Below are 23,878 nucleotides of genomic sequence, written 5' to 3'. Positions count from 1 at the left end.
AGGCACCCATTTCTCTTCAGTTGATACAGCCTTTCTTGAAGAAAGGTTAGATTGTAACTTTTTTAGGGCCGAGGATCCACTCTGGTTATCTTAATTGCATTTAGCTGTTTCACAAGTCTCCTCGTTGTACAGAGTACTTAATGGGATGGGAGAACAAGGTAAGTGAAAGGAATGGATGAGAAAAAGTGACTGGGGAGCAATGGTGCAAAATGAGGAAGGGATAAAAGTCACCAGAGAAGGGAGAGGAGATATAGTAGCTCTCAGGATGCAGACTCCTGGACACCTGAAATCTTGGTGTAGGAATTTCTTGTCTTATCCCTGTTTATCCTCCATCTGCACCCTCTCACCCCTCCCATGCCAGTATACCATATACATAAACACACTTGTGCGTGTGTGTGCACACACACACCAGCTACCCTCCATTCCCAGCCATCTTAACCTGACTCCGTCCTGAGGACTGGGTCTCCCTGTTTCACCTGTCTCCATTCTTCCTTATGGTGTAACCATAGTACCCATCATTTCAAACCATTCCTATGAGCCAGGGGGTCTTATTTCAGGACTCTTGGAACAGCCCAGTTCCCTTATGTTGTCACTGCCCCCACTCTATACCTCCCAGAGAGTATGAACCTACTCTAGCCGAAACACATGGATGGCCCACAGTTTCAGCCTATCTTTTTCCCTCTAACCCCAGAAGCAAATGCAAAGTCCTGGTTTTCCTAGGAAGTTTTATTGATAGTCACCATGAAAATCCACATGGTCCTATGGAAGAATAGAGTCAGAAACCACCACATATTAGCTCAAAGATTTCTGAAACCTGAAGTCATTTCCTTGTTTCATTCTCTTCAGACACCATTTTTATCTCCTGGTTTACAGCCCCCTCAGTTCCCAGGTTCAGTGGAATGCCAGCAGGCAGGCTCCTCCAGAAGCCTTCCTACTCCTCCTCTAGCCTTCTTAGACTTTGCTCTGGGAGGGTGTCACTCTACTCCTTTGCAACTTTGGAATGTCACCATGTAAGAATCTCCTCCAAGGCTTCCCCTTCTCTTTTACAGGAAACCTCTACAGGGGAAGGCAAGAAACCCATAGACACTAGTAGCAGATCTCTGGATGCACAAAGGATAAAAATAAGATTCACTAGCAAGTAGAAAGACATCTAGACACTGCCTGCTCTTTTGGCTTCTACCTTTTTCACAAATTGTGGCTATCCAGGTGCTTAGGGAGAGTCATTACCCTCCCTTCCTTTGTCTTGTTTGTTATTGACACTTTATATCACCACAGCAGAGCAAAGTGCTCTTTTTACAGGGAGTAAGAAGCCCAGTGGGAAGTGTTATTTCACAGAGCTATGTGGCTTCACACAGAAACACTGAGTCACAAGCCTAAGCATGATGCCCGCTACACACAGAAACATTGGCTCAAAAGGCCAGACACAGGGCTGGGCTCTGTAGTAGCCACAGTGCCACCTGCTCTCCTAGAAGTGGAGGGCGTGTGGAGAGGGGGCCTCTGGGGAGGTAGCGGGAGAGAAGCCTGCTGTCTGATGCTTTAGGCCTCCTCCCCCACAACTGTCCTGCCCACCCTGGACTCCCCAGGGGGCTGGAGTCACAGCTGGGGCTGGCTGCAGGTGCTCCCAAACAGCTTGTTCCTCCTATTGGAAGAAAAAGGGACAGGTCATTTGAAGGAAGAATATGTGTCACATTTTCCTTTTCTCTGGATGTGATTCCAGAGAACCCAGACTGCTATAGACTGAATGTCTGTGCCCCTCCCAAATTCATTTGTTGAAACCTAACTCCCAAGGTGATGGTATTAGAAGGTGGGGCCTTTGGTAGGTGATTAGGTCATGAGTGTGGAGCCCTCATGAAAGGGATTAGTGCCCTTATAAAAGAGAGCTCCCTTTCCCCTTCAACCATGTGAGGACACAGCAAGAAGACAGCTATCTATGAACCAGGAACTGGGCCCTCATTAGACATTGAATCTGCTGACACATTGATCTTACACTTCCCAGCCTCCCAAATCATAAGAAATAAATTTTTGTTGTTTATAAGCCACCTAGTCTATGATAGTTTGTTACTGAAGCCCAAACAGACTGACACAGACCATCTCCTAGAGGCCAAGGCAGCCCTTAGGCCAGGGCAACCAATTTCAAAGCCTTATCTCCACACCCCACCTCCACTGATACACTGACCACTGGGAACATGTTTCCCCAGGAGCCTAAGAACATATGTCTTTCAAAAATGTTCTTCCCCCACCCACTAAGTGGAAAAGATAGTAGAGTTCAGCTGTGGGGAGCTAAGAAGACCCAGGTGAAGGGCCACTCACCATGCCTGGGGAGGGTGCCAGCCACCCCTTCCTCTCCAGCAGGTTTAGCTTTGAGCCCACAGCATCAACCCGGGACACAAGTCCTTCCAGGACAGTCTCCAGCTGCAGAACTCTCCTTGTGAGCCTGTGAAGGATTTGAGAGAGACCAGTGGAGCAAAAATATGTGCCTGGGGACCAGGTATCTGCAGAGGCAGGGGTAACAGAACAGCATGTGTCTGGACTGGAACAAGAAAGATAAGACCCAGCCTTGTAGGGAGAATTAAAGGGGATCAGAGGTTCTCCTTGGACTGGGACAGGGAATTGGAAAGTTGTGGTAAAAAGGTCAAGTTAGGATATTACAAACATAGCCAGCCCTGGGTCCCTGGCTATACATACATGTAGAATTCTTCTCCTGAAATCCAGCCTCCTTCTCTGGCAGCCTCTGGGCCCAGCTCACCTGGTAGGCTACTCGCAAGGGACCAGCCCATGTTCTCAATCTCAGCATTGAGCGCCACCTGATCAGGAAGTCAGAGGTTAGAGGGGAGAAGATGACCCTGGGAAGCCATCAGCTCTTGTTCTATCACCTGCTCTAATGGGCTTTCAGGACCAAGCCTCGGATTCCAGTTCTTGCTATTCCCCTTCCCTCCCAGACTCTGGAGACAATAGGTAGGCCAATGGTGGTGGTGGTGGACCAACCTCAGAAGAGGGAGTCACCTCCCAAAGAAAGAAAACACAAGCTTCTTGAAACCTTGATTGGTGAGGTGTTCACTAGAGGCCAACTCATTTTAGGAGAGGGGTGACAGTACCAGAATTCTTGGTGCTTTCTTTCTGGGCTGCTGTCATTCTGCCCTTGACTTTTTTAGGTCTACCCTGGATAGGTATGGAGCAGGCAGAGTAGAGGCAGCGAGGATCAGAGGTTGAAAATCCCAAGGAGAAGGCAAGTCCTCAGAGGGAATTATCAGGGACTCTTGGGCAAATTAGTCACTTCGCCCAAGACTCTGTCTTAGAGCAATGACTCTCAACCTTGGCTATGCATTGGAATCACCTGGGGAGCTTTAAAAAATACTGATGTCTGAGTCCCACCCCCAGAAATTCTGATTTTATTTGTCTAGGGTATGTGGCCTGAGTATGAGGATTTTTAAAGGCTCCCCAGGATATGCCAATGTGCAGGGGTTTGAGAACTACCATTCTAGAGCATTCTTTCCTGCTCATCTATGGGAAGATTTTTCAGTCTAGGTTTGTGTCCTGGGTGTGTCAGGGGAAGGAGATGGTGAGCAGTTTCCTTACACTGCCTCTCCACCAATCAGCCTGGCTCACCTTCTCCTCCTCCAGGTCCTGTCGCATTTGTTCCTGCTCCTTCTCATCCAGGATGCGATTCCCATCTCGGTCAAACCTGGTGAAGGCAGCTGTGAGCTCAGTGATTTCATGCTCTGCATGTCCCAGTCTGAAGAGAACAGAATGATGAAATGACTTCTGCCCTGTTGTGGCTGTAACCTCTCAATTACCGACTCCCCACTCTTTTGCTAGACTTTGGCAAGAGTCTTGTTTTCTAGGAAATAAATAACTCCAAAGACTAGCAATTTTACCCCCAAGAAATCATGTGAATCTATTTCTTCTTTCCCTCCTGACTCCTGCCGCGTGGTTCAGGGCCCTGTGACCTCCTATAGAGATTACTGCAAAATCTCTTTGCCCCTAAATAACCTGCCACCCCCAGGCTTCCCCTCTACTCCCAGTCCTTAAATACATCCTTCATGATACAACTAGCATCATTAACCTTTCTAACATGCAGGACTAAATATGCCCCTTTCCTGCTTAAAATCCCTTCTGGGCATCCTATTCTTTGGATACAGTGGTAGTGTGTTTAAGGCCTTTCCCAATGTGGCCCTTTCCCATTTCTCTGGCCTCATCTCCTGCTATGATCCACCTTTTATTTGATACCTTAGCAATGCTCAACTCCTTACTACTTCTGTATATGTTGCTTAGTTTCAGACCTCTATGCCTGTGTATATGCTTTCGCCTCTTCTTGAAATGGCTTTCCTCTCCTCTCTGCTGATAAGCTATTAATCCTCCAAAACCCTATTCAGACATCACTTCTTCCGGGAAGCCCTCTTTTGAGCTCAGAAATAGAAATTGATCACTCTCTTTACTCCATGCCCCCTCTCTTGTAGTCACTTCTGTTGTTGAATTGATTCTATGATTCAGTTTTTTCACTTACATGTCTATGAGCTCCTGGAGAACAAAGACTTTATCTCATTATGTTGTCCCTTATTCAATCCCTGGGCTCCAGCTGGTGCTCACAATATATTTGTTCCATGTTTATTAATATGTTTGACTGGGGATTGGGGAGCAAGTGGATAAAGAAATAGAACAGTGTTTGTGGGAAAGCAATGAAGGAAGATCAGAGTTTTTTGAGAGTGGGGGTTATATGAAATGATTAGGGACTTATGTTATTACAGTAGTCCTAAGAGTGGATCAACAAGGTCCAGAATGTTATAGACCATGGTCAGAGACCTTTAAACCAAGGGCACAATTCTAAAGATCAGGATCTGAGACCTATGGGCAAAGGTCAGAAACCTGCAAGTCAAGATCAGAGGCCTATAGACCCCTATAGTTGAGGGTCATGGGCTTATAGACCAATATCAGAGAAGGCTGGCTCTCTGGCTGCTCACTCCCTCAAGGTGTTGGTGAAATCCTCGAACTGGATCTCCTGCTCCCCACTCTGCAGGACCTTCTGTACATCCGAAACCCTCTCCTTCCTCAGACGCAGGCGTAGGAGGGTCTTGTTATATCCCTGAAAGGGAAAGGGATGGGCACCATTTCCCACAGGCTTCTCATCACCCCTGGACCCCACACCCACCCACAGAACGCCACACTTCCATGGAAAAGTCGAAGACATACAGGGCACAGGCCCCTATACCAGTCAGAAAGAGATCAGGACACAGAGCCTAGGACCTGGGCCCTCATGCAAATGTGCAGCTCAAGGAGACTAGGTGGTCACCTGTTTCAGGAGGTCAGAAATTTGCAGCTCATCCTTCTGTCCAGCCAACTCCTCCTTGACCTCTGAGTATGTGTCATTGATGATGGCCAGGAACATGTTCTGGAGGATAACGCAGGGACCTGGGTCCTCACCCCCAGATGCACTGAAAGCATTGAGCCCACTGACCCCATTTTTGTCCCAGACACATGTTCCTAAAAGATCAGATGCACTTAACCCCAGCTCTGCAGCCCACCAATCCCCACCTTTCAGGCTCCGCAACAGGCCAGCCTTTCAGCACAATTCTGTTAGGGATGGAACATGCTCCCTCATCAACCTGGCATCCTGAGTCTCAATTGCTGCAGCAACCTTTCTGACCACAGTGATACCCCCATAGATGCCACAGACCTCCTCCATATTAAGGCCTGTCAATCACTGAAACCAGAAACTTCTCAAGGTAAGAGTACAATTGTGCTCTCTTTACCATCTACCCCCAATCCATGTTTGTATCCCTATTTTTTGATCAAATAAAGAAACCTGTTGGCCTTGATAATAAAAATTAAGTCCAGATCTTTCATGGTTGGCAGAGAGAACTACCAAGTAGTGGCAGTAGAAATCAGCAAGAGGTCCCTGAGGAAAGGGAGTCTTGGAGAACAGGCATAGCAGCTTCTTCTCCTCATGAGGCACTTTTCTCTCCCTTTCCATCCTTAGAGGATGTGGGTTTGATTTTAGTGAAGGTGTCTGCAGGTTCCATTATACTCTGCAAACCTGTAAACTGACTTGCTGGCCACACTGACCACATTAGCCAGCTCTCAGAACATCCAAACGTCCACCCCTCACACACACTCTCCATCCTTGATTTGAGAAACTCATCATAATCCTAATGAGGGACATATGGGGGCCAAAACTCCACCCTGCAGGTTATGTCCCCACCCCTCAGAGAGACTCTCACCAGGAGCACAAAGAAGACGAAGAAGACATAGGTGACAAAGTAGGCAGGGCCCAGGATGCGGTTGGCATCGTCAATAGCATTGTAGTCAAAGTCTCCAAGGATTATCCGGAACTGAGTGAAACTGAGAGACCAGGTTTAGGCTTCACCCAAAACCTAACCAAACCCTGACCCCAATCCATACCCTCATTCCACTTCCCTTACTACAGACAGACCCCCCTCCGCCGCCACCCCACTGCACGTCAGCCCAATCTGATAGAGACAGAGCAGGGTGCATAGATGACTTGAGCACACACTGGGGCTTCCAGAGCCTCTCACACAGATGCTTCAAGCACAGACACACCCACACACATCTGGCCATCTTCCCCAGGGATACACACACCCATGGAGCTGGAGGGTGAGGGGCCAGGGAGGAGTGAAGGGGGAAGGACACACACATGCACTTGACAAAAGTGCTAAAGTTTTCCACTTGGGTCCCGAAAAGCAGGTAGCCGAGTTGGGCATAGGCGAAGAAAACAATGAAGAACATGACTGCGAAGCCCAGGATGTCCTTGGCACAGCGGGCCAGCGTGGAGGAGAGCTGGGTCATGGTTTTGTTGAAGCTGATGTACTTGAATATCTGGAAAGGCCATGTCGAACCAAGTAGTGAAGGAGGGAAAGGGAGAAGCATTGTAAAGTCCACTCCAGGGGCCTGTGGAGGCCACAGGAGTTGCCAAACCAGATGAGGAAAATGAGACACATATTAAGGAAGGGGGAAAGAGTGCCCTGTGGCAGAGCTGGGCATGAGGAACCCCAGGGTACCTTGATCCAGGCAAAGAAGAGGTTGACAGCATTCATGTTGTTGTACTGCGTCTGCCAGAAGGCGAGGAACTCGAAGTCAGCATACGTGTTTGGCTGCTGCAGGAGTTTCCCCATCAGCCGATTCACCTCCAGGGTTCGGAATATGTGGAAGCCGATGGCCATAATGGAGAGCTGTCACATAGGGGTCATGGGGGCATCAGAGGAGTCAAAGGGATCTCGAGGGAAATTCAAAGTTGAGGCCCCAGGAAAGAGCCAGCAAAGGTAAGACAGGTGGGGAAAAAACATCCTTCCCTGTGAGTTGTTCACTATCTCAGGTCCAAATACAATTGGAAAGGATGATTGGGGAGCCCAGCAGAAGGATTTGGGGCCAGAAGTAAACATGCAGGTTGTGAAGGGCCATAGGGAACTGGAACCAAGAAATTTATTTCCTCTACTCCCACCACGTCCCAGCCTTGGTCAGGAAACCAGTGTGTCCTGTTAGTAGGAAGGAATGAAAACGAATGGGCAGGATATTTGAATATAGAAGAAAAAAGCAGGGATTTTAAGGGGACAGGTCATAAAGGCAAAAAGACAGGAGAGGAACAGGATATTAAGTACATAAACAGGTGAGGAGGCTAGGAGACATGAGAGACAGTGTTTTCCAAGGGCAGAGCCAGGGGAACATCAGCCTCTCGCTTAGAGAGTTATTACAGTTACTTGACCAAAAGTTAGAAGGAGGACTTGGGACCCCTGCAAAGGCAGATCCTAGGCCAGGTGCCTGTAATCCTAGCACTTTGGGAGGCCAAATTAGGATTGCTTGAGCTCGAGTTTGAGATCAGCCTGAGAAAGAGCGAGACCGGTCTCTACTAAAGATAGAAAAATTAGCCAGGCCTCGTGGTATGCACCTATTATAGTTCCAGCTACTTGGGAGACTGAGGCAGGAGGATCATTTGAGCCCAGGAGTTTGAGGTTGCAGTGAGCTATGATGACACTACTGCACTCTGGTCAAGGCAACAGAGCGAGTGAGACTCTATCTCAAAAAAAAAAAAAAAAAAAAAAAAAAGTGGATCCCCCTCCTCCTCCCAGTATGTCCCAAGTCCAAGATATCCATCCCTCACCAAGATGACCACCAGGTCCAGTATGTTCCAGATGCTGCTGAGGTAGCGAAGCCGGTGGATGTGGAGCTCCAGGATCTCCTCCACCACATAGTAGAAGATGAAGATGCAGAAGACGATCTCGCAGCCAATGATAAAGAAGTCCCAGTTGCTGACATAGCGGATCAGCTTAACCGTGCGGATTTGCCAGGATGGGATGGCACCTCCTGTAGCTGGAAACTCCACCACCAGTCTGTGGGGGCAGGGGCACAACTAAGGGGACCTGGTCTAGGACAGTTGCTCCCACCTCCTCTCCTCTCCACCCCCACCAACCACCATAGGGTACAAGTTTAGGGAAGGGCCTCAAACACAGAAGAAAGGAGCCAGGATCCATGGATGGGGGGATGCAGTAGGGAAAGGGAGCTCACCTCAGAACACAGAACAGATTGATGTTGGCATTGTAGACTGAGAAGTCGATGAACACCACCCGAGTGCCCCTGTCTAGCCACAGCCCCTGCTGGAGGTCCCGGAGAGCCTCTGCACTGGCCTGTCGGGGTCCTGGAAGGTCCAGGTAGTAGCCGCCTCCACTGTAGCTGGTGAGCCTGCCCCAGTGAGAGGAGCCCCCCAGCTCATCCTGCGAGTGGTATGTCCACCTGCCACAGAAAATGCCAGCCCGAAAGCTCATCTCCCAGGGCAATGGCAACACTTTATAATTGTCTGGACTTTATAGTTTCACATATATTATGTGTGTGTGTGTGTATATATATATATAGGCTGTCGAGAAAGTATCCAGCCATGTAACCATTCTCACTGTATTAACAATGGCTGGAATGGGGAAGCACCTGGACCGTACAGTCCAGAAAACATCCTTTTGGCCCCGCGACTGTACAGTTGGCTGCTGAACCCCATGATTCTCTGTTCTATGCCCCGCACTTCTGCCCTGGGCCCTTGTTTCCTCCCCTTCTTTCCTGTCCTGTTCACCCTTTTCCCTTTCTTCCCTAATCCCTCATCCGTCCTCACCCCCACTTCTTGCTGCTCCCTCTCTCAGGCTGAGGGTCAGACTCTTCCCTTTCACTCAGTCTCCATACCCCGAGGGCACACCCCCATGGGCAAGAAAGTGCTTCCCCCCACCCTGAAGGACCACCTGCAGGGAGGGTAAGAGTGACTGTGACCTGTGTGTGAGAATGACAGAGGCTACAGCTATGTCTGCTAACCCACCTCCTCTGTGCCTGAGTGATAGAACAAGATCCCCAAAGAGTCACAGTTGGGACTGAGGGAGATGCCTCCCAAGTCCTCTGAAGCACCCCCAAGGCTCCTTAAGCCTCAGTGGAGGTGGTTCCCACACCTTGGGATGGTGTCATGCTCAGAGGGCAAGCCCTGCGACACTGGTGGGGGCTCACTCACGCTGTGCCATTGAAGGGCCCAAAGGGGAGTTGCTCTTCTTTGTCTGGAGAGTAGACATCGTAACAGCTCAAAATGTCTTCACGGAAGTCCTCATGCACCACACAGGAGTCATTGCGGACCCTCAGCTGCCGCAGCCGCGGAACCCCCAGCAGCAGGTTCTCGTAGTAGATGAAGGAGTGGGAGCCGTGGCCCAGGCTCTGGTTGTTGTACCATTTGGTCCAGTACAAACTGTCCAGTAATGGGCCCTGGGCAAACTGGACCACAGGCCAGGTTGAACCTTACCCAGCCTCATCCTGACCTTCTACCCAAACAATGACCTTTGCTCTCATTCTTTGACCTCTACCCCTACCCCAACCTGTCTTCAGTCTGCTTTTTTTGGACTCCTCAGCTAACCAATGAACCTTGCCCAGATCCTTACCTGGTATGGCCCTACTCTTCATTTGAAATGTGTTTCGAGGTTCAGCCTTACCTCTGACTCCCAGTGCTAGTCTAACTCCTGGTTTGCCTCCCTGATCAATATCCTGACACTTCACCTACCTCCACCTGAACTCCAGCCTAACCCATTATTTCAACCTGACCCATTGACTCAGCCTGATCCTTAACTGACCTGATCTCTGGGCACGCGGCCTGACTCACTTCCAACTTCCCTGGCTCACAGTCCAACCTTCCTCAGGCCATTGAGAGGGGGAGCAGAGAGGTAGGGAAGATCTCATACTCACATCCCAGAAGTCTGCCATGCTGCTGATGGCCTGGAAGGTGACTCCAGTGTCCGACGGAGTATGTAAGAAGAGCTCAGACATCACTTTCGTGTAGTAATAAGCACTGGAGCTTGTCATTCCATAGGTCACTAAAAAACAACCCAAGAGGCTGCGTCCTTCTCACTGTTTCCATAACCATTTCCCAGAGGAGATGAGAAAACCCACAGCCTTGGAGCTGGAGATGCTACACAGATGACAGCCCTACCCCCCATGGTTGGCTGGGAGGCTGATGGTGGCATTGAGGAAACCAGGGAAGGCATTATGGAAAGGTTGTAGCTGCAAGGTCTCCTCCACTCCTCCAACTCACCTAAGAAAGACTGAATTCTACTTAGTAATTGTCTCATGATATTGTTATGAAATTATGTTGTGATTATGAAATTTTACTTTTCTCTTCCTGAACCAGCTTAACTCCTGTTTCTTATTCCCTAGAGCCAAGATATTTCTGCCTTCTACATTAGGTAATGCTTGCTTTTATTTGTCCTGCATTTATGCCCTTTGGAAAGTACCTCCATATTCTAGAGTACTTCCTCTATAGTTCAAGGCCCTGGCCAAACACCTTACAAGAGAGATGTGGTCTCATGACCCCTGGAGTCAATGACTCTGTAGCCATGAGAGTAGCAGGTAGGCATGGCACTGCTGGCCCAGGTGTGACTAGTGCATCCTGATGGGCACAGTCATCTCCTGAGAGAGGGACTCAGAGTGTTCTCAGATCCAAACAGAACTTACCTTTGCCCTGAAGAACTGAATCTCTATCAACCACCCTAACACACACACCTAGTCCCAAGTGCATGAAGTAGGGCTTTATGCAAGGGGGACTCTAAGTTTTCTGGTTAAAAGGCAGGATTTGAAAACTGGAAGACATTTATTTTATAGATTGTCCCTCAATTTAGGTTAATCTGATGTTTCCTCATTTTAAAATTCATCTTATGCATTTTCGGGAGAAATACCAGGGAAGTGATGCTGTGTCCTTCAATGTATCATATCAGGATGTACATACATAGTCTATTTGTTTCATTATACTGGTGATGTCAACTTGGAACCTTTATTTAGGTGGTGTCTGCCAGATTTCCTCAATGTAAACGTATTATTTTTTCTCTTTGTGATTAATATGTATTTTGTGGGGAGATACTTTGAAACTATGTAAATATCCTCTTACTCATCAATCTTTCATCTAATAGTTTTAGCATCCATTAATGACTTTTGCCTGATTTAATAATCTGGCAACAAAGATAGTTGTCAAATGGTGATTTTTTTTTTTTTTTTTTTTTTGAGACAGAGTCTCGCTTGTTGCCCAGGCTATAGTGAGTGCCGTGGCGTCAGCTTAGCTCACACCAACCTCAAACTCCTGGGCTCAAGTAATCCTTCTGCCTCAGCCTCCCGAGTAGCTGGGACTACAGGCATGCGCCACCATGCCCGGCTAATTTATATATATATATATTAGTTGGCCAATTAATTTCTTTCTATTTTATAGTAGAGACGGGGTCTCGCTCGTGCTCAGGCTGGTTTCGAACTCATGACCTCGAGCAATCTGCCCGCCTAGGCCTCCCAGAGTGCTAGGATTACAGGCGTGAGCCACCACGCCCGGCCCAAATGGTGATTTTTTATTACATAATTCCTTTTACATATATTAGTTGGCATTCTTTCTAGGAAGAGCTTTTTCTCTTTCTCATTTATTGATTTATGTATATCTGTTTGAACTCTCAGATTCTTGTTTATTTTTTGTATGGGTTATAATTTGTTATTACTTATTTCATTACTCAAATTCTTTGGCCAGGTAATGAAAAACAAAGAAAACTAATTGTTTAAAAGAAACTAAAGAAATATGAAAACTAAATATAATCTGTGATCCTGGGACATTATTTTTTCTTCTGTAATAAAGGCTGTAGTGGAATGATTGGTGGAATTATAATAAGGTCTGTTCATTAAATAACAGTACTGGATCTGAGATAATTTTCTGACTTAGATAAGAGAATATCCTTGTTTTTAGAAAATATATATTAAGATATTTAGGAATAACAGGGCATTGTGTCTACAATTTACTCTCACACAGGTGTGTGGGGGGAGTGGAGGGAGAAGAGAGAGAGAGAAGAAAACATGGCAAAAAATGTTTCTATTTGGAAAATCTGGGTAAAATGTATAAAGTATATCAGAATTCTTTGTATTTTTCTTGAAACTGTAGTTACATCAAACATTTTGAAAGTAGGATCTGTCAGCCCCTTGTGAGCACTTTCCTTTAAGAATTTTTCTTTTCAGGCTGGGTGCTGTGGCTCATGCCTGTAATCCTAACATTCTGGGAGGCTGAGGCGGGTGGATTGCTCAAGGTCAGGAGTTCAACACCAGCCTGAGCAAGAGCAAGACACCGTCTCTACCAAAAATAGAAAGAAATTAATTGGCCAACTAAAAATATATAAACAAAATTAGCTGGGCATGGTGGCGCATGCCTGTAGTCCCAGCTACTCAGGAGGCTGAGGCAGGAGGATTGCTTGAGCCCAGGAGTCTGAGATTGCTGTGAGCTAGGCTGACACCATGGCACTCTAGCCCGGGCAACAGAGTGAGACTCTGTCTCAAAAAAAAAAAAAAAAAAATGTTTTCCTTTTCAGATCTTGGGCCATGTTTTCTCCTACCACCTCATCTAGAATGAGTTGGGGTAGACTGGGGATATTGTCTTGGAAGAAAAGAGGGCCAGTAAGCGATCCCAGATTAGGCACTATCATTATACCTTTCCAGGGTGGGAAAATCAACAGAGAAGGAAATATTATTACTTCATATTTCCCCATTCTACTCTACTTAAAGTCCAAGATATGGCTTTACTTCTCTCTAACGCAAATCTGTGATTACTTAATATCTGGAGAAGGACTCAGACTCAACTTTTATAGATCTGGAAAATGAGCTCCCACTAGAAATCAAACTTCTGTCTGCTGAGAGCCCACCACACAGTTATTACATTACAGAAATGATGGTTAGTGAACTGAATTTCTCTTACTGACAGAGACTGACTAAATTGTTACACCTTCTGAATGGCCACTAGATGGCACTCATTGCTATAGCTTTTTCTCTACTTTGATTCTAAGTTACTGCTGGAAATTAACACTGCTCTGACCTGCTTGTCAACCATTTATGGAGGTATAACATCTCTGATTATTAGGCAGCAAAGACTACAGCTTGTGAGAAAAATTGTTTAACCTGGTCAAATGCCTGTTGACACACAGAAATTCAGTATTTATTCTTGTCGGTAACGTTTTAATTGAACTGCATAGGTATAGAAAAGACCAAGAAGCAACCTTAAGAACTTTCTAAACTAGTTTAGTACCTATTCAACACTTTCTCTCCATGCAAACATCCTTTCTTCCTTCTTAATTCTTTTTTTTTTTTTTAAGACAGAGTCTCACTTTGTTGCCCAGGCTAGAGTGAGTGCTGTGGCGTCAGCCTAGCTCACGGCAACCTCAAACTCCTGGGCTCAAGCAATCCTACTGTCTCAGCCTCCCAAGTAGCTGGGACTACAGGCATGCGCCACCATGCCCGGCTCATTTTTTTCTATATATATGTTAGTTGGCCAATTAATTTCTTTCTATTTATAATAGAGACAGGGTCTCACTCTTGCTCAGGCTGGTTTCGAACTCCTGACCTCGAGCAATCTGGCCGCCTCGGCCTCCCAGAGTGCTAGGATTACAGGTGTGAGCTACCACGCTGGGCCCTTTCATTAAGTCTTATTTCTATAAATTTAGTATTCAGTCTCCTGAGATGAGGGGTACTTCCCCACCACTTTATGAAACCCAAATTGAGTATTTCTAATACCCCCAATTTTGATACTTAGTAGCCCATATTATCAGTCTATCTACCTGAATTATTTTAAAGACATATTTTATATTCATTAAACAAACATTATTCAAATTCTACCATGTGCAAAATACCTCGCTAGATGTCATGTATGGTTCCCATCCTTAAAAAGTTCTATTGGAGAAGACATGTCCCAGAATGAACATGGTATATAGTAGAGGGAGCATGAGCTTTAGAGCCAGACAGATCTAGGTTCAAATCCCAGCTCTGCCACTTACAGTATAGACTTGAGTTCCAAGTCTCAGCTTTCTCATCTGTAAAATGGGGAATATAATACCTTTTAGGCTACCCAACAAGTAGTTCCAGTCGCCATATTGTGTGCTCCTCAGGGACAAGGACATTTACCATAGTGCCTGGTATTTAATAGGTTCTCAATAAGTGTTCATTGCCTGCACAGTGGAAAAATAAAAACTAAGTATAGTATAGAGTAGAATGAAATAAGTGACATTTTCAAACTGAGTAAAGTGGTTTTTTTTGTTGTTGTTTTTTTTTGAGACAGAGTCTCACTTTGTTGCCCAGGCTAGAGTGAGTGCCGTGGCGTCAGCCTGGCTCACAGCAACCTCAGTCTCCAGGGCTCAGCGATCCTACTGCCTCAGCCTCCCGAGTAGCTGGGACTACAGGCATGCACCACCATGCCCGGCTAATTTTTTGTATATATATTTTTAGTTGGTCAATTAATTTATTTCTATTTTTGGTAGAGACGAGGGTCTCGCTCAGGCTGGTTTCGAACTCCTGACCTTGAGCAATCCGCCCGCCTCGGCCTCCCAAAGTGCTAGGATTACAGGCGTGAGCCACCACGCCCGGCCGAGTAAAGTGTTTTGACTCTGTATTTGACCCATAACAGCAATATCATTAAAATAGTTAAGGACAACTTCTATTTAGTAGATGTTGGAAAGAGGCTGGAATATTCCTTAGTCCAAAGAAGAGAACAATAAATTCACACAAGGCTTGGGTAAGAGAAATTAAGCCAGTTCTTGGCTGATCTAACAAGCAAGCACAGTTGGCCAGTAACCCCAATACAGTGTGAGGATAGAAATGTTGCTGGCAGAACTCAATCTCCCTAATAAGTCATCCAACCAGAACATCAGATAGGCCTCAGGCATGGGGGCAGTGTGAATCCAAAAGCAAGGCAGGGTAAGCCCAGGGTTGCTAGATGTAATGATAATTCCAGCTCCCATGTCTTTCTCCCCTTTCCTTAACCCACTGACAACTTTAGCATGCATCAGAATCACCTGGAAGGCTTGTTAAAACACAGATTCCAGGCCCGGTGCAGTGGCTCATGCCTGTAATACTAGCACTCTGGGAGGCCAAGGCAGGAGGATTGCTTGAACTCAGGAGTTCAACACCAGCCTGAGCAAGAGTGAGATCCCTGTCTGTACAAAAAATAGAAAAATTAGCTAGTTGTGGTGGCACATGCCTATTATAGTCTGAGCTACTCAGAAGGTTAAGGCAGGCCCAGAAGGTTGAGGTTGCAGTGAGCTATGATGATGCCACTGCACTCTACTTGGGGTGACACAGTGAGACTCTGTCTCCAAAAATAAGTAAATAAATAAAACACAGATTTTTATAGGTTTGAGTGGGGCATAACGATTTGCTTTCTTTCTTTTTTTTTTTTTTTTGACAGGGTCTCATTCTGTCACCCGGGCTAGAATGCAGTGCTGTCATCATAGCTCATTGCAACCTCAAATTTCTGGATTACAGGCATGCACCACAATGCCCAGCTAGTTTTTTTTTTTTTTTTTTTTTTTTTTTTTAGTGTTTGTAGAAATGGAGGTCTCACTGTTGCTGAGGCTGGTCTGAAACTCCTGGCTTCAAGCAATCCTCCTGCCTCAGCCTTCCAAAGTGGTAGGATTACAGGTGTGAACCAATATGCCGTGGCCAACAATTTCATTTCTAATAAGTTCTTAAGTGATCCTGGTCCTGGGACCACACTTTGAGAACCACTGCTTTGATCTATTGCACTTAGATAATCAATCAATCCCATTTCAATAGAGATGTCAAGAAGACAGTGTGCTTCTCAGTATCTATTTCAGTGGTTCTCAACATTGGGAGTGGGAAAGAGGGAAAAAACCTCCCATGGGGCTCTCAGAACCTCCCTGGGATTGGGAGAGCTTTTATAAACTACACAGGCTGCTTAGAACACCCCCTTGCCACCCCCAGGGAAAATGCCTGAGCCCATTGCCCACATGAACCCTTGGTAGTCATGCAAGGAGCTCACATCCCTCAGGGGCATTGTGGTGGAAAAGATTGAAAACAACTTGTTGATCTTTCCTGGTGTCTCCCTTCCCTCCCTCTCTCCCTCTATTCAAGCAGTAAGGATCAATAGTTTGACTTTACCATAAAGAACCAGCTTGTCTAATTGGAACATCTGGTTTAAAGATTTCTGAATCTGCCAGGGACTCAACATAATGCATTTCACCATCATCCTCCTCCATATCAGGAGAAAGACATGACTATAATATTCCCCTATTGCCTCATAACAGCTATTGTGTCCTGTACTAGGTGCGTGATGTGCTTATTTCATTTAATCCTGTAACAACCCTGTGTGGTGTATACTAATGTCATCCCCATATTCTGGTTGCAGACTGTAAGTGACCTGTCCAAAGTAAACAACTAACGGAGCCAGGATTCATATGCAAATCTGTCTGCCTCCATAGTAGCCTGCTTCTGTACTGCCCCAAGGACAGAACTATATCCAAGAAACAGAAGTTACAGAGGGAGACATTTAAGCTACATAAAAAGCAGTGCTTTCTAACTGCCATTACTTCCAATTATGAAGTGGGCCAATTCACAAACATCCTTTTCACCACTGGGAGCATCAGCAAAGGACTGTTTGCGGAAGATCACATGGAGGGATCCCCTGTGCTGGGCTGGACTGGCCTTCCTGGTTCCTTCCTTTAAGATCCAGTGAAGGGGTAGAATTGATCTTTGTGTTTCAAAAAGTGATGCTGGCCTGGCCCGGTGGCTCACGCCTGTAATCCTAGCACTCTGGGAGGCCGAGGCGGGGGGGGGGGGGGGGGGGATTGCTCGAGGTCAGGAGTTTGAAACCAGCCTGAGCAAGAGCGAGACCCCGTCTCTACTATAAATAGAAAGAAATTAATTGGTCAACTAATATATATAGAAAAAATTAGCTGGGCATGGTGGCGCATGCCTGTAGTCCCAGCTACTCGGGAGGCTGAGGCAGCAGGATTGCTTGAGCCCAGGAGTTTGAGGTTGCTGTGAGCTAGGCTGACGCCACGGCACTCACTCTAGCCTGGGCACCAAAGCAAGACTCTGTCTCAAAAAAAAAAAAAAAAGTGATGCTAAACCAGAGAATGGAAGGAGTCAGAATTTGACTTGGCATGTTCAATGCCAGTATGTCAGTACAACACTATCATTTTGAGGCATTGAGGGCCTCAACTCAGAAAATTTCCAGAGATAGGACAATGATGATATGTGAATTCTCTGAAGGGGATTCAGAGAGTGAGGGTTTCACATCAAATTCAGAGTATGTGATTATTTTCCTTGGACAGAAATTAAATTCTCCAACACACACTGTATTATGCCTCTTAATCTTGGCCTCAGAGCAAAGTCACAGTTGCTCAATAATAATAACCACATTGTTGACACTTATTATTCACTTGGCTTTCTGTACATTGTCTCCCACAATCCAGAAAAAAACTGATAAAGTAGGAAAATACCATCTCCACTGCAGATAACTGAGATCCAGAATGTTATTAAATAACATGTCCAAAGATCATATAACAAGCAAGTAGAATGTGGATTCAAACTCAAGTCTGTCTTACTCAAAAAGCCATGAATTTAACTACTATCCTACACTACACAAATATATCACTCCACCACCCTAAATCCTTCTGAGTAGGGACTCTGACTCTCCTCCCAAAATTCAATCCAAACAGTTAGGATTATGCAAGCTTATAAAGTGTCCCTATAAGCAAATGCTATTTAAAGAGTTTAATATCTGAGTCAGAAGGTGAATTGTGAAAGCACTTGGCAAACTCAAAAGATTATCATCTTAAAAGAAGCTTTATTCTGGTGTAAAATGGATAATAGTATGTAAATCTGTATCAGGAACCATACTCTGACACAGATAAATTCCAAAGGAAAAAGTCACATACATAAAAATATCAGCTGGGTCCTTTATAATATCAAAACATTGCATAATACTCTAATGTAAAATAAATAAATAAATAGAATTTACCAACATAAAAAAAATTGCAGACAACTTAAATATCCTACAGAAAGACAATGATTAAGTAAATTATGATATCATTGAGCCACTTAATGGAGTATGATACAGTCATTGATTGAAATGGTAACAAAATGTAAAATTGTATCCATGCTATCATTACAATGAAATATTTTTTAAAATACTAAGCATAAAAACTTGAAGGAAAAACTGATTATTTGAAAAATTAGTGGCATAATAGGTAGATTTTCTTTCTCTTCATTTCCATGAAGTTTAATTAATGCTATAATAATAATAAAATATGAAAATAATAAAATCATTTAAAAAATATTTCCTCATGTATGTTTCCAAGTTACAGGCTGAAATTTGCAGGTGCTGGATGCTGTACTGAACTTTGCTATTGCTTCACTAAGACCCATTCTCTCCTCTCTTGGCTAATATCATGATTTTATTTGAGGTATCATACTTATTCTAATCATCTCACATATGTTGCCAGAAGTTAAATTCAACCCTGGCTCTAGGATTTGGACAAGCAGCTCAGACCAAAGCAAACCTGTACAGACCTCTCCCTTGGCACCATTACAGGTTCAGGGATGAGCCTGTAACCCATTTCAGACCAAGGAGTCAAGAAGAGAGATTTCTGGAACCTTTTGGGATCTTCTCTCTCATACTAGATATGAATGAGAAAACCCAAGAAGAGGCAAACTTAGGATGAAACTCATTGTGCAGCTGGCAGAACTGAGTAATAGAAACAGACAGGTCTTTGATGATGTCATTAAGTCACTAAATTGATCAGCCCTGAACCTTGCCCACTTTTGGACTTTCATTACCTAGACAATCAATCCCACTATGCTTTAAGGCAGTTTTCCTTGGGTTTTACCTCATTGTAACATAGTCCTTACTTATATGGAAACCATGACATTTTCAAAAAGGTTGCAATTATTTCTGAGGAAAATAGAGCTAGAAAAGAGGGCAGTGGATGACTTTAGCATATCTGTGCCAAAGTCTACATTAGTTATTATAAAATACATTCTTACCCTATATTAAAGAGGGCTTGCTGAGCAAGTCAACTGATGATGATATTCTAAAAACATGCCTACCATTAATTCCTCAAGGCTGTCCAAGCTTGATTTCTAGGTAAAGCCATATCTCTAGAACACACACACACATTCATATATATGTGTACATATGTGTATATATATATATACACATTCACACAAACACATACATTATATATGTATACACACACATATATTTCCCACTCCTAAAATTGTCCTTATAAAATGAGTATTTAATATGGATTTTAAGGGAGGCACATATAGGAGCCAGTCAAATGGAAGGTAGCTCCAATTTTTAACATTGCTTTTATTCATTATGATATTCCATGCTCCTTATATAAAGTCCCACAAGGCCAGTTGTTCCCAGAGTTAGCATCTCCTTATTAACTGGTGTGCTTTTTCTTACTCAACAATGAGAATTATGAAACCATGTGTGTTTTCTTCATCACTTTGGCTGCCAGGAACCTCAGACTTCATTCTCATTGGTAGTACTCTTGTTTATCTTAAGTTTTCCGGTGTAAGTTATTTTCCTCTCCTATATTTTCCCACTTCTTTTGCTAAGTCTTTTTATTATAGTTCTAATGGGCTATATTTTATTATATCTGTGCTTTTTAATGGAAGCTGGCTCAGATCCCTTTTAGATGTAGGTGGGGCATAAATATATTATTATTAAAGAAGTATGACTAATAATTATTATTAATCATCATCATCATGAGCTTGGGTAATAACCTGATTTTATCCATTCCTATGTTTGTAGTAGAGACTGAATATTCTTGTCCTCTCTTTTGAACTGCTGGGAGGCCTCTCCAGCTCAGAGCAATAATAAGAAGTCAGCAGTGCTGACTATGGTTGGAAGCTTTGTACATCTCCTTTCCCAGGTGACTGCCATATAGGCCATCTATAGGCTACTGAGGTCCTTCCTGCTCCTAATTACTAATTTAATGGAATGTAGCTGTCCTTTTCTAGCAACACTCTTCTGAGGCAGGAATGGAATCCCTTTCTTCAACTAATTGACAACTAGTTGACCTCGGAGGCATGGGGTGCTTCTGCCAGCAAGTGTATATTTCCTTTATGTGTCTATACTACTCCTGTGTTAGAAAGCATGCCTTCAAATTTTTTAACTCAAAAGCCAGCTACTCCTTCTCAAGCTGGATAGCTCTAAAGACACGCACTGAGGATGCTTCTGTAGAAATTTTGGTGTCTCTTTCACCCCCATTCCTGACAGTCATTGTGTGGATAGAACCTCCACTGTTCCATCAATCCTCCAACTGTTAAAGAGTTAGAAGTATTTGGGCTTTGCCGATTCTCTAAATTTATCCTGCAGCTCCTCTGATGGCCTTTTCTTGAGACCCTTGTCACTTGGCTTGCAAGAAGTTCTCTGAAACACCTCCAACTATTTCTTGGCATACTGGATACAGTTTGGCTTTGGTGATATAAACAATTGGGGTTTGGGGAGGTCTTATCCCTAGTGGGTGATTCTACTTTCTTGTGAAATACAATACAACATCATGAAACTAGCCTTTATTTCACCTCCTCAACAGCCTCTGGTAACAGTTTCACAATGGCTTAGCTAAGCACTTTCATATCCACTCCTGGTAAAAAAGAATCAGCTCCCATCAATATCACTGATGACTTGTCTCAGGGAGATTATTTCAATTAATGTCTTAAAAAATCAATTAATGCCTTGATTTCTCCAGGATTCGTTAACTGTTGCTACCCCAAAGCCAAACAATGGACAAGATTTCTTCTCACCTTATCTGGCACAAGCTGCTAGTTATTCCCCAATACCTCCCCTCCCTTTCCTCTCTATTCTACATAATAAAATAATTTTATCTGGGGGCACACTTCTGTCCAACTAAGTACCACACTGCCCACTTCCCTTGCAGCTAGGTATGGTGACCATTTGATTAAGTTCTGGCCAGTGAAATGTGAGTGGAGTAAAATGCTTCTACTCAAACTTCTAGCTTGTTTACTTGAAGGAACATGCCTTTGCTTTCTACTTTCCTACTTCCTGCTAGTTGGAATATGGAAGAAAGAACAGCAGCTACAGCATGGGATAGAAGCTGTGTGTTGAGGATTACAGAGCAGATAGAAAGAGCTTGGGCCCCATGTGGTTGTGAAGCCCTATGTTCATCTAGGGTTTCTTATACCTCAGACCATTATGTGAGAGCAAAATAGACTTCTATTTTATTTAAACAACTGCTATTTTGGTCTTGTTGTTGTAGGTAAATCAATATCCCAACATATATTCCTATGAATATATCCATGTCAGATAAGTACTTTGCAAAAGGAGCCTTTCTAAGAAAATAAACATTAAAAATATGTTTTTGGCCTATAGAGGGAAAAAATATGGAGCTGAAGTCAACAAACTGATAGCACAGGATTCCTATCCTAATAAAAGTCAAGTCTAATCACAGATATCTTGGTTGAAAGCATTTCCTGGGTATACAGAACCATGTTCCTTTTCTCAGTGGAAAGCCCTTCCTTAAAAAACTGTTGTTACTGTCCTTATTCTCCTCCTTTTTCTTCCTCTCCCTGTTCCTCCTCCTTCAGCAATCCACCTTTCAACATCCTATCTGCTGCTGTCCCACCCACACATTCTGATTAATACTATTGGGTCATTCCAAGTTGAACTCCAAGTACCCCATGTGTCCTAACATGAATAGTAGCCAGAAGAAAGCTGGAATGTGGAAATGAGGGAAGGGTCCTTGGAGTATGCACTGAAGGATTGTAGAAAACCAGGGCATGTCCTTTCATGTCATTGTTTCTACAGAGACTACAACTGAGAGAACTAGATCACTCACACCTTCAGTAACAGCCTATGAGCATTATAAGCCTTTTAGGGCTTAAGTTTGGAAGATTCAAGATCTAGAGAACCTGTGATTATACATGGCTAGGTTCCTCTTAGGAAATCAGATTCAGAGCCAAAAATTTTTATGAGTTGCTGTTGAAAGGAATTCAATCAGGTTGAAGGTCTGGAAAATGGAAAATGAATCCAAGATCTTGTTAGTGATCTTCCTAAAGTTTCTAATATCCCTGAGATCTCAGCATAGCAGGAAGAATAGACCTACAAATACTTATCCATGCTGAATTAATATAACAGATGATCTCAGGGGACAGAATACTGAAATCAGATACCTGGAAGACTAGAGACAGGACTAGGGAACAGGGCACAAGGGTATACTTGTGATTAGCTGCTGGAACTTCCCTGTTCTATTCAATTCTGAATGCAGATGCAAGAGAGAGCAAAAAAAAAAAAAAAAAAAAATTGATTCTTACACAATTGATATAGCCCTTAGCTGGGGGTTTGTAAATTATTATGTGGTTTCAGAACTGCTTGAAGAGTTTTGTTTTTTTTTTAAGACAGCAGCCAAAACAGGAGGTGCTGAGGAAAATGGATAGTCTTTCTCTTCAGAATCATCCCAGAAAAATATTGACCCCAAATAGCATTAATTTTGAAGGATTTTGAAACCTCAAGACATAGCATGAACTTCAGTCAATGTCAGGAGGGAAATATAAGACTTTTGTAGCTATGGTCTCCGAGCAGGGGGGCACACTGGAGAGCGGAAGACATCAACTATAATAAGACATAATAGACCCATCTTAATATCTTAATATGGGGATTTCCCTGGCTGATGAGTCAGAGATGATTGTATACATGTTTCTATAGAAAGTGACAGAGGAAGAGTTGTGCTTGCTCTTACTGTCTTTGTGTCTTTTCTTTTCTTTCTTTTTTTTTTTTTTTTGAGTCAGGATCTTACTCTGTCACCCAGGCTGGAGTGCAGTTTTGTGATCATAGCTCACTGCAGCCTAGAACTCCTGCTGCTCAAGCTATATGCTCCTGCCTCAGCCACCTGAGTAGCTGGGACTACAGACATGCACCACCATGCCCAGATAACTTAAATTTTTCATAGAGATGAGCTCTCCTTATGTTGCCTAGACTGGTACTGGGTTTACTCAGAGATCTCAGAGACTGGTCATCTTGGAAAAACTAAAGCCACAGAGAGTAGTGTAGAGCTGAGACCCAAAGACTTTTTGCTGCCTAAATCCAACTGAATCAAAAATGTATTCAATGCTAGAAACCGAGGATGCATTAGAACAGGATCCTCTGATGATAAAGACTGCCAAGGCTAGAGTCCTTCGAAAATGTGGACCCAGAAGCAATGGGAAAAGCAGGCAGGAAAAATCCAGTGACCACATATATAGGGAGTCAGTCCAGCTAGGATGCCACCATTTCATGCACTCTCTTAACAATGATAAGAGAGAGGTAACTAAGTTAATAGAGTCGGTAGTGAGTGAGTTCATTATATAGAAGCCCTGGACTTTACTTGTAATTGTGCAATCTAAACTACATGGACCAATAAGACATTGTGAAGATTACAGGATAATCAACGCCATGACTTAAACCATATGCTTACCCAATGCCCAGAATTGATTCTCTCTGGAGTTCCTGGGTCTATTAAGGGTAGCCTCATCATTGATTGGTTCATGGAGTATTGCAAAAGAAAGGCCACCCAAGAAGACTGTATGAAGACAGTTCTGGTCA

General features: G+C 44.1%; 1 protein-coding gene across 2 annotated transcripts in view; it reads right to left on the bottom strand.

Annotated features, from left to right (window-relative positions):
* Positions 1–711: 711 nt before the first annotated feature.
* Positions 712–23,878, bottom strand: part of PKD2L1 (polycystin 2 like 1, transient receptor potential cation channel) — a 34,924-nt gene continuing 11,757 nt past the window's right edge. For both annotated transcript variants that reach the window (XM_076010376.1, XM_076010377.1), the window contains exons 3-15: positions 10,210–10,337; positions 9,491–9,744; positions 8,515–8,739; positions 8,111–8,339; positions 7,014–7,184; positions 6,650–6,831; positions 6,216–6,336; positions 5,288–5,386; positions 4,959–5,080; positions 3,607–3,733; positions 2,686–2,804; positions 2,311–2,434; positions 712–1,639 (exon numbers count right to left, since the gene is read on the bottom strand). In XM_076010376.1, the coding sequence (XP_075866491.1) occupies positions 1,466–1,639; positions 2,311–2,434; positions 2,686–2,804; positions 3,607–3,733; positions 4,959–5,080; positions 5,288–5,386; positions 6,216–6,336; positions 6,650–6,831; positions 7,014–7,184; positions 8,111–8,339; positions 8,515–8,739; positions 9,491–9,744; positions 10,210–10,337 (2,075 nt within the window). In that variant the 3' untranslated portion in view covers positions 712–1,465. The remainder of the gene's footprint in view (positions 1,640–2,310; positions 2,435–2,685; positions 2,805–3,606; positions 3,734–4,958; positions 5,081–5,287; positions 5,387–6,215; positions 6,337–6,649; positions 6,832–7,013; positions 7,185–8,110; positions 8,340–8,514; positions 8,740–9,490; positions 9,745–10,209; positions 10,338–23,878) is intronic.

Source organism: Microcebus murinus, chromosome 14 (genome assembly GCF_040939455.1).
Source record: "Microcebus murinus isolate Inina chromosome 14, M.murinus_Inina_mat1.0, whole genome shotgun sequence".
Taxonomy (NCBI): Eukaryota; Metazoa; Chordata; class Mammalia; order Primates; family Cheirogaleidae; genus Microcebus; species Microcebus murinus.
Note: the sequence above shows the minus strand (reverse complement) of the source record. Positions and strands in the feature narration are given on the sequence as shown.